Below are 15,788 nucleotides of genomic sequence, written 5' to 3'. Positions count from 1 at the left end.
TTGTTTTTTTATTATTTTGTATTGTATTTCTATTTATTTTGTTTTTATCCTTTCACTCTTTGTGTGTTTACATGTTTGGTTTATTAATTTTTTTGAAGTCGTTTGCTCTTACAGTCCGTGCTTGTGTGACGAAATGTGTAAGTGACGTCAAGAGACGAGTAGTATTTGTCTAACTACTGCCGCCTAGAGGCTTGGCATGCATGTAAATGATCTTATAAACGCACTTCTCTGTTTGTATGCATTTTAGTGGCTGTGTGTTGTTGTTTTTTAAACAAGGCAATTTGGACAGACTTTTTTTTCTACACAGGGAGGAGTGAAATATTCGTTTTTAAAATACCCGGCTACGTGTAGACAAGGCCTGAAGCACATATTGTAGCTTTGAACATCTTGAAAAGTCTTGGGAATTTCATCATATTAATGGCATAACTGGGCTTTAGGTGTCAGGTAGGCTCAGGCGTATGCCCATTATGAACTTACTTGAAGAGGGACTGCTTGGCGCGCTGCGGTTTCTTCTTGGCAAAGAAGGCGGCAAACTCGCTGCCGGTGCTGGCGTAGGCGAGCTGGGCCGACGGCTCCGTAGAGCTGCGGCTGTTTTTCACGTCCAGGTACTCCATCAGCAGCACCTGGTCCACAGAGATAATGAATTCTTAACACTGTCTACACAAGTTCATCCCATAAAAATTGGAATTGGGGGATTAGATCACCAAATGATTCCCGAGCGCAATCCCTGCTGCTCACCGCTCCCTCAGGGGATGGGTCAAATGCTGACAACGAATTTCACCCCACTTAGTTGGGTGTGACAATCAGTGGTACTTTTACTTCCTACAAAGTAGGGCTGGGCAATAAATTAAATTAATTCGATACATCGTCATTTTAAAAATCAAAAATTTGCTAAATCGAGTTTTGTCTTCTGGATTATTAAAAGATGCTCTTATGTTCTGTTACAGCCAAATGTTTTTGTGAGTTGTAATTTTGCCCAATGCTGGATGGGTGGTTTGCAAGACATGTTTACAGTAGCTACCAACTACTTACTTGTGGCATTTAAGTACAAACTATGAAGGTTAAGTTTATGTTAAAACAAATTTAGAATCAGTATACATTATTGTTGTCTGAACATTTTGCACAGGGGTTATTTTTTAATAAATGAAACCTTTAAATAAATGTTTCTTAGGTTTATTAGATTAAAATCGCAATCGTCCTTGAATGACTGCAAAAATTGAGATTAAATTTTTTTGCCCATATCGCCCAGCCCTACAACAAAGTTAGATGCATAAGATAGCCCAAAATGTATTGGTAAGAAAAATTAAAATTCTGAGAGAAATAATGGATTGAATACAATGTCTGTTTTAATATCACCCGAATCTATCACAATCAGTGGGAATCAAGCAAACGTTTCCACAGAAAAAGACCACTAACTGAGCGTCTGTGATGACCACTGTGGAGAGCCTTGTCCTCCTTTTAGCCAATGATCCATGGCCAAATTCGTCAACGTCCTATCACGCTTCATAAAAATCTTATCAACTTCTAACAATAGGACGAGCCCACTGCAAATCTGGTCCGACATAGAAAAGTTAACTTCCTCTACTCCATCATTCGATCCTGGCTGGCTGTCGTCACCTCTCATTTTTCAAAATCGTTCTATTTTCTCGCTCCCTCGTCCACGTCTTCGGCCCCGCGCACGATACATATGCTCCGAAATAGTGCCGCCAACGTATCAAATGGCTCCATAATTTAGTGGGGCCCATTTAGCGCTGGCGTGTGTCTAATTCAGTGGTGCAGTGCGGGTTGGACCAGGAATGGCACAGGACTAATGGCCGGGCAGATGGAGATCCATCCCGCCCATAATGATGTAATTAACGCAGCAAGAGAGCAACCCTGTCGCCATGCATGGGAAAGCCACTACATGATAGCATCCATTCAAGTGTGCACACATAATGGAAACATGGTGATTTTGTTTGAAAATAAACCTCTATAGGTGTCATAGCGGTCGCTGTAAGTTTGCTACTGATCTCACGCTGCTGTTGCTGTTAATCCAATTCCACTATTAATTAGTAATGATGAGCTGGTGTGGCACCCCCAGTTTGCCTGCAACCCCCAAAGAGAAACTAATGAAATGCCAACACTTGCGCTGAAGAAGAGAGGTTTGCAACCCTACTTAAATTGCATTAGCCCGTTGACAGCGTGAACTTTGGAGGCAATTAACCGGACGGCAACCAGAAAGAGACACACGGACGGCTCTGACGAAAAAGACAACGGCCGCAGATAAAGTTGAGAAGGAGCGGGTGATTACAAGGCAGGAAATGAACGATTAACAGGTTGCTGATGAGAGAACCTGAAGAAAGGTCAATGAAGGACCAAGAGGAAGGAAGACAGAAGGCAGATTATCAATTACTTTGAATGTAACACCGCACATTCAACTAATAATAATGAATAATAATTTTTAAAAAAGTCCAATAGCCGCAATTTAACTTTCGCGAATGACTTTGGCAATTATGCTCTTAGATTATCAATCCCATTTATTAATGTATTAATGCTACAACATGGTCAATCACATGGCAGCGGATGCCAGCCAAGATTGTATGATTCACTATCGTGTGCTAAAACATGGATTTTTTTTTTGATGAAGTCTCTGGTGGGTTTGTTGTAGCAGATGTCGGTGGGGTGTTGTTTGGATGTGACGAAGAGGAGATGCCAGTTGTCAACGCGCTCAGGCAACATGTAAATACGAGGAGAAGAAATGTGACACATTGATTAAAATGTTGGACGTGAACAAGGTAGCGACGTTGCTCTTCATATCTAATTAAAAAAGATCATTGTCTTCTACACGCACTTGCTGGCAGTTCAATTTGCCTCCTTTTCATTCGGCTGATGTGCATATTTGGACCAGGCGCACTTGTATTCATTGTTCCCTACACATAAAAACAAAGTATCTACTGTTGATTTAATTCACAGCTATTCAATCATCATTTTGCAGCGAGAGATATAAATAGGAACAAAATCAAACGTGACGAGGAAACGAGATATAAAAAAAAAGATATCATGGAAGACAAGGAAAATCACAGCAGCGGAGAAAGAGAGGACTTATTAAAGTGGAGTCCACATCTAAGAGACTGGCTCTTGATGCTGCTGCGTGATCTCCAAAACCGCAGACAACTTTGAAGAACAGCAAAAGCGCAGAAAGGACTGAATGTAAATGAATTCAAACTGCAAGTAGAGATAAACGGAACAGACGATGAACCAGGTGCAACAGTTTTCACTGCAAATCCTCAAAATGCCGATCAAACCGTGATGATGTCCACATTAAATGGCATCTGACCCCCCCCCCCAAAAAAAAGCATCACCATGACTAGTATGCATTGGATATAAAAAGTCTACACACCCTTGTTCAAATGCCAGTGTTTTACTAAAGTAAAAAACAATAACAACCTTTACAACTCAATTGAAAAAAATCTTTGAGGAAAAGCAAAAATAAACTGAGATAATGAAGTTGCATTTATTATTGGTGTTGTTCAGAATTAAGAAGTTACATTCAATTTTTTTAAGCCTAGGCCTAGTAATTCCTTCCACCCTGACTAAGGCCCTGGCTGCAGCAGAAGAAAAAACCCAATTGGTGAAAAATGTCAAATGTGTCACATGTATTCCAACTGTCTTAGTTGTTAAGACTCACAAGAATCACAATTCACAATCACAATAACTGCACACGTAGTGAGATAAGATCCATCTTGGCGTCCAATCAATATCTACACTAAAAAACCCAAAGCCATTTTAATTCCCGCTTCGTGCTGTTCGCCGCTCGTCGGCAGTAATGAGATTAAAGAGGAAATTACAAAGGTGCGCTCGAGGTGTTGGGAAATTGAGATACTCCTGTGACAATGCGGGATATGCAAACAAGGAAGGAATGAAATAATCAACAGCAAGTGGAGAGATTGACACAGGCTTTTATATTTGTAGCTGTGTTATTGTCCCCAGTGGAGGAAAATTTGCCTTTGAGAATAATAATAATCCAACAGGTATTGGAATGAAGATTATAAAGATGTAAGAATGTCTTCCCACACTCACAATACGCCAACCTCCCACCTGCTTAGACTTAATAAATATCCACCAATTTATAACTTAAATTATGATTTATTTATTTTTTTCGCTTGCTGACAAAACTGGTGCTACCCGCAATTTTTTAGGTATGTAATTTAAAAAAAAAAAAAGCACACAAGAGCTCATGGATAAAGCTAAGGACCTTGACTAGAACGTTCCACCTTTTTTTTTTTTTTTTTACATTTTTCTTTATTTTCTTAGTAAGTATAACACATGTACCTTAATGACACATTCATAAAAGTGTAGTGCTCCACCATTACGATTTAATATTGTATTCTGATTGCGAACTTTTCAATATTCCCGAGTTGAGTCTGACCTGCAGCACAGTCTGGATCTTGGCAGAGACGTCGGCCTGCTCGTACAGCTTGATGCCCTCTTCGTGGGCGCCGCCTGGGCACTGCACGGCGATGCGCTGCAGGTGGGCCAGCACCACGCTGTGCGCCTGCGCCACCGCCTTGAACTTGTCAAAGAGGAGCTCCAGCAGCTCCAGCAGAAGTCTGTGGAGGGGCGCCAGAGAGCGCCGCAAACAAGTTAGTCAACTCGTATGTACGGCAGTGGTGTCCAAACTCAACCCTCGAAGGCCGGAGTCCTGCAGGTTTTGGATGTTTCCCTATTCCAGATACACCTGTTCCAATGAACATGATCATTATCAGGCTTATGCAGCGCTTCCTGATGAGCTTCAGATGTGTTGGAGAAGAGAAACATCCAAAACCTGCAGGACTCGTTATGAAGCCTCACTAATCAGACAGCCAAACCGACTTCAGATGCTAAGTGCACACATCCAACAGGAATACAACAGTTTATATAGTACAGTTATTTCTCCAGTTATTTTTTATACAATATAGTGCTATTGTTCTTTATTAACTCATTCACTCGCAGCCATTTTCACTGAAGCAATCCCCTTCACTGCCGGCTGTTTTACTGGATTTTGTCTGATTTTGCAAGGCCCACAGAATATTGCGTTCTATTGCTATGAAAACACGAAACCTACCAAAAGAAAGACTAGAGTCTCTTCTTTCATCAGGAAAAAATGTATATTTCTATCTGCTTCAGTTTTGCAGCGATTACGGGTGGGGGGTGTCTGGGGGTTTGAGGGGCCTGGGGTGGCTGGGGCTCGGTTGTGGTGGATGGCGGGGGGTGGATGGGGGGTGTGGGGGGACAGGGGGCTGTGGGCCGGTGGGGTGCATGGGGTGCCTGACGGGCCTGCCGTGCCCCGTTCTGCTGCGCTGGGTTGGGGGCGCGGCCCGTGTTAGGGTGGGGGCGCTCCTGGGTTTGCTCTCCGGCCGGTGGCCCCTGCGGGGCCCGGGGGTTGTCCCTTGGCGCTGCCGTGGCCTGGGGGGTTGTGCTTGCTCTGTCCTGGCCGGGGTCGACGGCTCCCCTCTTTGGTGGTTTTCATGCATGCCAGATCCACCACACCAGCATCTATCAAAATTCAAACGCAATCTGCTTCTTCCTCTGGTCGTTGAATCAGTGGAGGCTGATGTCTGTGGATCTCACTCTGCTTCATCTATCCTTTCTTCCTTTCCTCAGTCTCTCCTTTGGTCTCTTGAGGTCTCCCTAATTTTTTGGAATTAAGATGTTTCTGGGGTTGGTGAAAGACTCTGGTTGGTAACCCGGTGGGTAATAGGTAATATCTGGTCGGTGCTGGATTTCACTTTCCTTTCTTTCTTTGATCCTTCCTCGGGTCTCCTGACAACCTCACGCCTCTAGTTGGATTCTGAAGTATTCGGCTTAGGTGAACGTTATGGGATTTTTAATAGGATTTAGGTGAACTAATGAGTACACACTCACACATGCACATCTCACTCACTTACAAAAAAAAAGAAAGAAAAAAAATTGAGAGAGCAATGATGATGACATGTCAAATCGGTAAAATTACCGAATGAACAATACTAAGCTCTCTTGGTAAAAATAAATAAATAAAAGTTTTCACCTAAATAAAAAAAGTGCATAATTGCTTGAGATTAATCTTACAGCTAAAAAATGAATGTAAACATGTTTGAACATTAAATAAAGTGCAGTGAACACTGAACAGTTTCTGAGTGTTTCTTTTCTCCCACCCGCGTTTCATTCCTTCTGATTGGATGAGTGAATTTTCATCACTGTGTTGTTTTCATTAATTTCATTTTAGCCATTGATAGATTGTCAGTCAATTGTAGTTATCGTCCCAATGAATGGCTTCTATTTTAGTTTTTGATAAATTTTCATCAGAAAAAAAAAAATTGTGACAAAAAATATGACCCAAATTTTTCGCCAATGAAATTATCACTGGCTTACTTACGAACAGGAAGTATCAATTTTCAAACAAACAGTCTCACTTTCAATGCAAGGCCTTCAAAGAGGAGCCGAGAGGAACACAGCTTACATGCACCAGCCCACTTGATTTTAGTTATATTTGGGAAAATGGTGCTGATGAGGCAACAGGCGAGCAATGTGACAGAATGACGTGACTTTATCAATGATATTGGAAGACGGCTGACCAAGAAGAATCAACAACAACGCTAAGGACCTTTGGTGCTTGGGGCCTTATAACCAAGAAACTATTATGTATGATTAGCACTCTTTTTCTGCTCAAGTGTTGTGTGTCACTGCATCAACAAATTAAATAATTCTTTATGGGATCATTGCAAACTCAGTGGTCTAATTGTCTGTTTCTGCTTATACCTTGGGATCTATTCTAAACAGAGTATCTTTGTAATAGCTGTAAAACACAGTGTGCAATAACAACACTATTGTTTCCCACGACGAGTGGTACATTGGATGGAGTTTCCATGGCAACCCGTCTTGACTTTAAATGGAAGTGAGCGTGTGGAGAAACTGGATGTGTTTGCACCCGACGCAGGCAACAAAGCGGCACACGTGCAAATGCGTTGTTAAGCACTCACACACTACGGGAGCCGAGCAATGTGGCGGCCTAATGCATTGTGAGGTCAGATGGGATTTAACGGAAAACAAGGAAAGCAGGAGGCAGGCGAGGACGCCGGAGAGCAACCCTGACAGGAGGGGAGACGCTACTCTTAAGCGGTCCGGTATCACTGGACTGAGACCTGCGCTTGGCCGAGCGAGGAGAGACGTGAGCGCTTTTAAGGTGTCGTCCGTGTGTGCAGGTGGGAGATTGGATGGGGTGTGTTAAATTGTGACTTGTCAAGGTTTGAACTAGCTGTTTTCAAGCTTCATGGCAGCTAGGCCTTTTTTGCAGGCCTTTAGCGTAGTTTCATACCTGGGTGAGCGTCTGACTGCTTCAGAAATATCCTACACAAAGTTAATCATGCAGCAATGATGCCAAAAAAAACAATCAATTGTCGTCCCTATGCTACACAGTGCCACGAAAAAAAAACATTGATCTTTTATTTTCTAGTCGTCAGTCAATCACAGGACGGAGGACCATTTACTTTAACGTTCACACTTGTACACACCTATATTAACCTAACATGATTTTCTGGAGGGGAAATTTAAAATCAAAACATAAATCTCATGAATAATGTTTAGTTAATTTCTGGTAAAGAAGTTTTTTTTTTATTGGCTGCAATGACATTGAAGTAATTCTTATGACACTTATAACACTAGGAATTTTTTCTAATGAAGTCTAAGCTGTCCACCGAGCGATGCAGCTGAGTAAAAATACACTTGGCGACTTTTTGATTTTCAATTAAGCACCGCACATCTACAGATGCACTGCAATGGAAAAACTACAACCCTGTATCGGTTTTGAGGCTCAAAGTACAGTATACTGTACTGTCTCAGTGATTTTTATTGAACCACAAAAACATGGTGTGATTGTCAAAGACAAAGCAGTTTGCCACACGAGAGGTAATGGGTGATCATGAAGGGGAGAGTGTGGTTATTTTGAGAGGCTATTGGCAATGACAGAGACTTTGCTTTCTGGACTCAGGAATATATAAAAATATAAATAAAGTTGGGTAGTATAGTAAAACATTTATACATGTATTATATTATATCTTCGTCTTTTCTTTTCAGCTTTTCCCTTCAGGGGTCGCCACAGCAAATCAGTTGCCTCCATCTAACCCTGTCCTCTGCATCCTCTGCTCTCACACCAACTACCTTTATGTCCTCTTTAACTACATCCATAAACCTCCTCTTTGGTCTTCCTCCAGACCTCCTGCCTGGCGTTTGGAAACTCAGCATCCTTCTGCCAATATACTCACTATCTCTCCTCTGGACATGTCCAAACCATCTCAGTCTGGCCTCTCTGACTTTATCTCCAAAGCCTCTAACATGTGCTGTCCCTCTGATGCACTCATTGCTGATTCTATCCATCCTGGTCACTCCCAAATAGAACCTCAGCATCTTCATCTCTACCACCTGTCTTTTCCTCAGTGACACTGTCTCCAGACCAAACAACATTGCTGGTCTCACCACAGTTTTATAAACTTTTCCTTTAATTTGAGCTGAAACTCTTCTATCACACTGCATCTCGTATTTTTTAAATGAAAGAAATTGTGATTTTGAGTTTGTCTCTTGAGTGTACCTTGGTTGACTCTCCTGTGCAAGGTTCTCTCCTCTCTGGTAGGCATGGTCTGCGATCTGAGTGGTGGACCTTTTCACTATCTGCTTGAGCTCCGGCTCCAGCCGTTCCATGATGGCTTTGATGGTCTCTGGGATCTTTTTCAGCTTGGCCAGAGCCTAAGAGAACAATGGAGGGAGGATGTTTATTTGAAGATACAGAGCAATCAAACAGGTCAGTCTTGTCATATTCCTTGCGTATACCTTTATCAGGATGCCCATGAACTCGGCGCTGTTCTCCTCCGGGTCCACCTCGGGGAGGTCTAATTGGTTTGACTCCCGCATGTCTTGTTGAAGCTCACGCACTAGAGGGGAAACACCGGTATCTTAAAACATGATTATTTTTATACAGCAAGAAAAGAAATGAGATGAAAAAAATAATCCCTGTGCTGCCTTTCATCTCTCTTTATTTGCACCTCTACAACGAATGCATAAAAGATACAGGCCTCTGAGACGTAATACCATTCATACCCAATATGTTAAATCACAAGAAAGTTGATCTCCAGGCCCTTTTATAAGGAATGCTACAATAAGAGAGATTCAGCAAAACACAGGAGGAGCTTCTTAATAACGCAACACACCAAAGCCGATACAAAAAAACATAATATGACTTCACCAAATTAGTGGTTCAATTGCGAGCACGCAAGGCTCAAATTTTCACGGGTTGAGGCGTCCCAATTTCCTGTCAGAGCACGTTAGGGGAGTTAATGTTTATGGCAAGTTAATGGACTTTGGGTCGCCTTTGCTTCTACTCCCCGTTTCAGCTGTAGTTTGTGTAATAATTATGACAATTACTAGCTACAAATGAGGTGCTCTAATGCTATTAGGCAAAATGGCACGCTTAAGCCACTGACGGAGGTGGGCTGCTGCACCATGGACCGCAGCTGTTAGCGTGCCAGCGCACAGGCACTTTATCGCCTGCGGGCCTGCTAATTGCCGCTTTCTTTGAATAAATTTGGACAAATCTGCGGTGTAGCTTTTACCACTTGGGCCTGCAGGGCGGCCGTGCCAAATGAAAATGTATTATCCATTAGTGGACAATTGTGCGTATGTGAGCTCATGAGCTGCACAAACATGACGACGTGTGGCCCAGAATGAGCTAGAAAGACTTGAATGGCTTGTATAAAATTGTTGGGTCTCTGGAGTGCCTGTCTATACATCAAGTATCAAATTAAATAACCAAGTCATTCTTTAGTCAAATGCCTTTTTCTTACAAGGATGAGTCAATCATAACTTTTGCCTTTTATTTCCCCCTCCACTCATGAGTTAGCAGCTTGGCTGGAGGAAGAGCCAAAGCTTCTTTCAAGTGACTGTTTACCACAACAAGGCCCACATGAGGAGCCCACAAGCATGGTCTCAAAATAATTCTCAAATGATGGGACACTGTGATTTCCTACAGATGTTGTCAAAATGATCACTGACTATTACTGCTGTTGATAAGGCTGCTGTTGTCCCATTGTCCTCTGCTTATCCTCACTAGGGTCGTGGGCATGCTGGAGCCTAGTCTAGCTGTCATTGGCCGAGACGAGAGGAACTGGTCACCAGCCAATTGCAGGGAACAAATAGAGAACCAACAATTCACACTCACATTCACACCGACGGGCAATTTAGAGGGTGCATTATGATATTTATCCATTTCCTAGTTTGTTTAAACGCTGTTGATAACTATTGTCACTAATCAATTCATCGGTAGCTGGTAATCATTAACTGTCGTGCCACATATGACGTGTATCTATAATTACAAAAAATAAAAAAAATCGGCCCTAGCATATTCACTTAGGCCCACTGGCCCGGCCCGGCCCGGCCCAGCCCAAATCCTGCCTAACATGTAGTTCTGCCGCTGATGTTTGTTGATGTTTCAATTTGCAATCTCTATTCAAACTGGATTAATGGACTGGTCCCTCTAAATTGTGGGCCAGTCTCTAGGGGTAAAATGTAAGAAAATGATAATTAAAAAGCACTGCATCTGCCCCAAAAGAGGCCGGCCCACCAGGCATCTGCCCTATATGCCAGATGGCCAGTCCAGCCCTGCGCAAGCCTACTTGCAACAACCTAGTCACACCTGCCGGCTGACATGGTGATGAAAGCTATACTTGCTATTAACTTAAACAAAACGGGCTAATTTTATCACGACAAGAAATAGAATGCATTCTTCATCTTTGAGGTATTTTTTATGAAAGGTATTAAAACACCCGTTTTAAAATATGAAAAAAGCATAATGTGCTTCTTGAAGTTGAACAACCTGCTAATAGTGCACCAAATGTTTGTAACTAAAAAACTATGCACAAAGAAACTCATAAAAATCCAAGTATGCATGACACAAACGTATTGCGCTCAATGTTTTTTCATCAAATTCTCATTTTTGTTTTTGTACATTATCAGCACCGGTTGCCATTTTAAGCGTTACAAATGCTCGCCGCCCACCAATGCTACCGCCGCCGCTACCCCCTGCTGCGATGACAGCGACAGCGCATGACAAACGATGCAGATAAAGGCGGACAAGATGATTATAATGTCGGCGAGGGAAACGCACACTACGATGGCGACGGCTGAGGGTGTTGTGACAAATGCAGTGCAAGAAATGAGGCAAACTTCCGATGCTTCGCATGTACCTAATAGTGTACATAATGATATGCAAATGCTGATGCTAGTGACTCCATTATCATTAACATAAGCCTGGTCACAAACCGCACTCAATATATCACACTTTGCATTGTACAAGTGGTTGGGGGGGAAATGCATCAAATTCAAATCAACATCGCAAAATAGTGCAACTTTGAATGCAACTTTCAAATCGCAAAGGCTGCAATTTGGGGGGAAAATGCTTCATTTCCGCTAGTCAGTCTGCGAAGTGATAAAGCCACATTATTATCTGACATTATTATCTGACTTTTTTACGGCACACTTGCTTGTTAAAATTTTGTGAAGTGGTCGTAATGAACGCTTGTGAAAGTGAAAGACTGTAAGTTAACAACTCTTCATCTTTCAAATTAATATGTTTTCTTTTATTTTAACATAGCCCATAAGACCAAAACATTTATGCATAATAAATCTGATATTATGTATTTAAATACAGAATAATTGATTATTTTTGTTTGTTAAAATATATATATATTTCATATATTAAATCACAATCACATTATTGAGGGGAGAGAAAAAAATGCAATTAGAATGTTTTTTACAATGGTACAGCGAGTGAGATGTGTATTTAAACTAATATTTTCTACCACTGCTTGATCCTGGTGTGCTGAATTGGGAGGAATCCAGAAGTTTGCGCGGGGTGGAAAGGCCGCTGACGTCCAACGCCGGCATGGGAGACGTATCCTTGCCCGCGCTGCTGAAGAGCAAAAAACATCAAATGTCTCAAACAGGATGTGGCACATTAGCAGCAAAAACAAACCCACCCGGCCGCACTTCGCTAACAGTATCAATTTACTGTTTAACCCCGACGCCTTGCATGTGCGTGGGGCCTGGCGACTGCCTCCCAATGAGCTGATTATCACACCTTAAGCTGGAGGTGGGAGCAATTTAGTCCATGCGGTGTTAACGCAGCGTTGGCTGGCTAAGTGAGCGAAGCTGTCTGAAGTCTGGGTTTTTTGTTAGGGAGGCGGGCGCCTGTCACCGGTTGACCCTCCGTAATAAATCACTGTATCTCGCTGACCCACCGCCACCATAATTACAGCGCCCACACATGCCATGCCGCAACACAAAAGCGTAAACAAAGTCGCTGTGCTGCATTAGCCCTAATTTATATTTTACCACCGAATATGGAATTGTAGCACTAGTTTGACAAAATGATTGCACATCTGCACCGTTGCACAGCGAACACTGAGCCTTTGGAGCCAGCGGACACTCTCTGGAAAATATATAGAAAGACTTGTTGGTGTCTGTAATTGGGCTGGTGTCCATACAGAAAATAACTGGCAACTGGCAGTTGTTTGAACTTATAATGAAGGTTACTTTCTGATACAATGGGCACAAAAGAAGGGTTTGAACACCAGTCCAAATGAAAGAAATGTAGGAAGGAAGATGTATTTCAATGAATGCACAATAATTGGAGAAACATTGTCTGGTGTACTAATAAGTCTCTGCACCAATGATTAAAAGTAGAACTAAACTACGAACAATGTCTTTTGGACAAATACCCTGGAATGCGCGCCGTGTTCTTGTCCTTGTTCTTGAGTCCAAGGCGACTGGTGGACTTGATGTAGAGGTGACGGTGAAGCTCGTCGATGAGCACCAGGTGGATGTTGAGCTTCTTACTGTGGAGCTCCAGGCGCAGGTCGCCCAGGCCTTCCACCTGCAGCAGAGGGCCTTCCAGCGACTCCACAGCCGACACCTGGGGATACATTGCTTTAATTGTGTGCAAAATCATATTCGACTCATCTCAAAATGACCAAACGTAGCATGTTCTGGAACAAAGATGAGAAAAAAATAATCATGCAGCAACATCTCCTATTGGACAGTGCAGCTAAACAGGCGCAAAGCAATTTACAAGCACATACCTTTGTGGCTAACTAGTTCTTTCTGCACCGAATGTACCATGCCTAAATTTTTTTATTTGTTATGATTGTCTAAAAAACATCCATACTTTCAATCATGAGGCGACATAATGTTGTACGGCTTCCGCAGAGGGATGAGACAAAGTTAGACAACACTTATCAGACTGTTGAGCATTCAAGAGTTTTTAGATTTGTTCTCAAGATATTTTCAACACTTCACATTGGTTAATATCCCAATTGTATCAGTTTGTGAAAAACATGAAAACAACCATATTTGGACTGTGGACACATGAGGTTTCCGCCCAACAGTGAAAATATACAAAAGTTGGAGACCTTTGGGAGGACCTGCATAGCTTTAGTTGTATGGCACGGTGCAAAATTGGGATGGGGGGGAGCAGCATAGTTTTGACCTTTAATAAAAGTTTACAAAAATGAAATTCCGGTTTTAAAAAAAGAAATAAAAAGAAGCAAAAGGATGAGAGGTTTTTCATCCGACACTAAGGGAGCTTAGGACTGCCGTTCAGTAGAGCAGAGAACACAGTCTGAATTCTAATTGTCAACCCTTGGAGATAAGCCTCACTCAAACACACACACACAATTTTATTTGCAGCTAATCCACCTCTTTCGAGGTAAGACCAAGGAAGGAATTTATATCTGTGACTCATGAATATTTGCAAGTATAGAGGTCTTCAAAAAGGCTGCTTTTTACCTTGGCACCAACCTTTTCTAGCAGCCCAGATCAATGAAATCAAAGTTCGACTGACTTTGAACGCTTGACTCCTTTTCAAAACGTGTCAAAGCGGGAGAGTGAGGGCAGGTTGGAAGGAAGTTCCGCTTCGTTCCACCTGCGCTAAAGAGGATTTTCATGCTCCTTTTGTGCACGCCAACGTCCCACTCCCCCCACCCCCTGTAGATAACTCTATTCGGGCAGACTAATTATTTCCAAAGTGGAAGGGAAAGATGTGTGGGAGAGCGGCAGAGGGAAAGAGACATCACAGAGTCTACTGTGTCACTATGTGCATCAAACAAAGGCGGGCACACCTGAACAGCACCACAAATTGGTCCTTTGGTGCCATGAGAGGATGCAGGGAAAAAAACTTTTAAGGCATGGGAATAAAACATGTTTGCGTGCAAACGAGTGCAAACAGTCCCAAGAGCCAACAGTCGTTAAAAAAACAACTTGTTTACATCTGCGCAAGCAGCCAAACCGTATTTACATTTTAATGTCATGCTAAAATGGGCTATTTTTCACATTTAAGCAAGTGATTTTTATTCAAATTTGTGACGGCGTGTCCAAGAAAGCTATCCAGGATTATTTGATGATTATTATTTAATGTCTCAGTGATTCAGAGGCTTATGATCCACTTAATGCTACTGATCATTATTTCCAAGGAATTCCCCACTACTCACCAGCATGTCTGTGGCGTGGAGGTAGTGCTTACTGGCCATGTAAGCCTCGAGGCGTTGAGGCACCTGCTTGATGCTCTCAATCTCATCCAGGAGCTGCAGGACATGCTTGTGCTCAATACCCTCGATCCAAAGCTTCCTCAGCTCGTCCCGCTTGCAGTGGAGCAGCATCTTGCAGGACAGTAGGTTCTCCTTCACCTGCGCATGCGACAGGGACGTCAGCAGCGCCACGGCACTCAACAGGACGTATTTTGGATTTCTTACATGCTTGATCTTGTTGCGGGAAGTGGTGATGCGCTCTGTGATACTCTGGTAGGTCCGGATGGCGGTGGTGAGTTCGGCATAGTGCTGCACAATGAGCTCGTCCAGGTCGCGATCACACGTCTCAAAAGCCTCCTCAAGACGCCCCTTCTCCGTCTCCCTGTCCTGGACGTCATCACTTCTGGACAAAGTCCTATATGGATGGAATTAATGAACGTGATATTTGCACACATTCAGACTTGATGATCACCATATTAGCAGTTTACAACTTTAAAGCTGTCTCAAAAGTCTCAAACGCAATACTACTCCAAACAAACCTTGCAATATAATAGAACACAGAATATGACAATGACACACAGATACTAGTTCAACCTTTCAAACGGGATTTAGCAGATGACAAAGACAAGAAAATTGACTAAATGTGTACTGTATATTCATAGTGAAGGGACACAGCGTAGACATGGTTTATTCTTTCGAAAATAAAATTACATGCGAATTAAAACGAGAAATCTGTCCGAGCCAAGCAAAAAGACAGGAAGGGAGCTTCAGCAAAAGGGTCTTCCGTCGGTGCGCGTAGCCTCCAAGTACATCGCCTCAATTTTACCCCCAGGAAAAATACAAGCAATACCTTATGACGGAGATTAGAAGACCGGAGGGGTCTTTGTTTTTGTTGACAGCTCCCCTGTATCGCCCTGTGTCTGCAGCCATCTTTTCCAGCTGCAACTGGAACCAAACCGGAAGCCGGATGCGCGTGTTTATACAGAGGGATTGTGGGAGTTGTAGTTCAAATACACATTTCAGTTTTGTTGCTTCACTGTTTGAAAAAAATACGCATGTAGCATTTAAAAATTAAGAACAAATATTTTTAAAATGTTGTAAATACAAAATAGTAACAATAATAAATATAAACTTTTTTGGGGGGGCGGGGGCATTAAAATTTAAGTTTATGTTATTATTGATGAGAAAATGTATTGGTTGTGTGTTGAATCCTTCACTCAGAGA

At 42.4% G+C, this 15,788-nt stretch overlaps 1 protein-coding gene across 2 annotated transcripts in view; it reads right to left on the bottom strand.

The window, feature by feature from the left end:
• The window catches only part of exoc4 (exocyst complex component 4), an 86,551-nt gene extending 71,026 nt beyond the window's left edge, over window positions 1–15,525 (bottom strand). The window contains exons 1-9 of one of the 2 annotated variants that reach the window (XM_077545183.1): window positions 15,415–15,525; window positions 14,790–14,979; window positions 14,529–14,723; window positions 12,762–12,955; window positions 11,844–11,953; window positions 8,821–8,921; window positions 8,582–8,736; window positions 4,409–4,589; window positions 478–623 (exon numbers count right to left, since the gene is read on the bottom strand). In XM_077545183.1, coding sequence (XP_077401309.1) covers window positions 478–623; window positions 4,409–4,589; window positions 8,582–8,736; window positions 8,821–8,921; window positions 11,844–11,953; window positions 12,762–12,955; window positions 14,529–14,723; window positions 14,790–14,979; window positions 15,415–15,494 — 1,352 coding nt within the window. In that variant the 5' untranslated portion in view covers window positions 15,495–15,525. The remainder of the gene's footprint in view (window positions 1–477; window positions 624–4,408; window positions 4,590–8,581; window positions 8,737–8,820; window positions 8,922–11,843; window positions 11,954–12,761; window positions 12,956–14,528; window positions 14,724–14,789; window positions 14,980–15,414) is intronic. The other variant, XM_077545184.1, reaches the window with a different exon arrangement.
• Window positions 15,526–15,788: the final 263 nt, after the last annotated feature.

Source organism: Vanacampus margaritifer, chromosome 15, assembly GCF_051991255.1.
Source record: "Vanacampus margaritifer isolate UIUO_Vmar chromosome 15, RoL_Vmar_1.0, whole genome shotgun sequence".
NCBI classification, from domain to species: domain Eukaryota; kingdom Metazoa; phylum Chordata; class Actinopteri; order Syngnathiformes; family Syngnathidae; genus Vanacampus; species Vanacampus margaritifer.
Note: the sequence above shows the minus strand (reverse complement) of the source record. Positions and strands in the feature narration are given on the sequence as shown.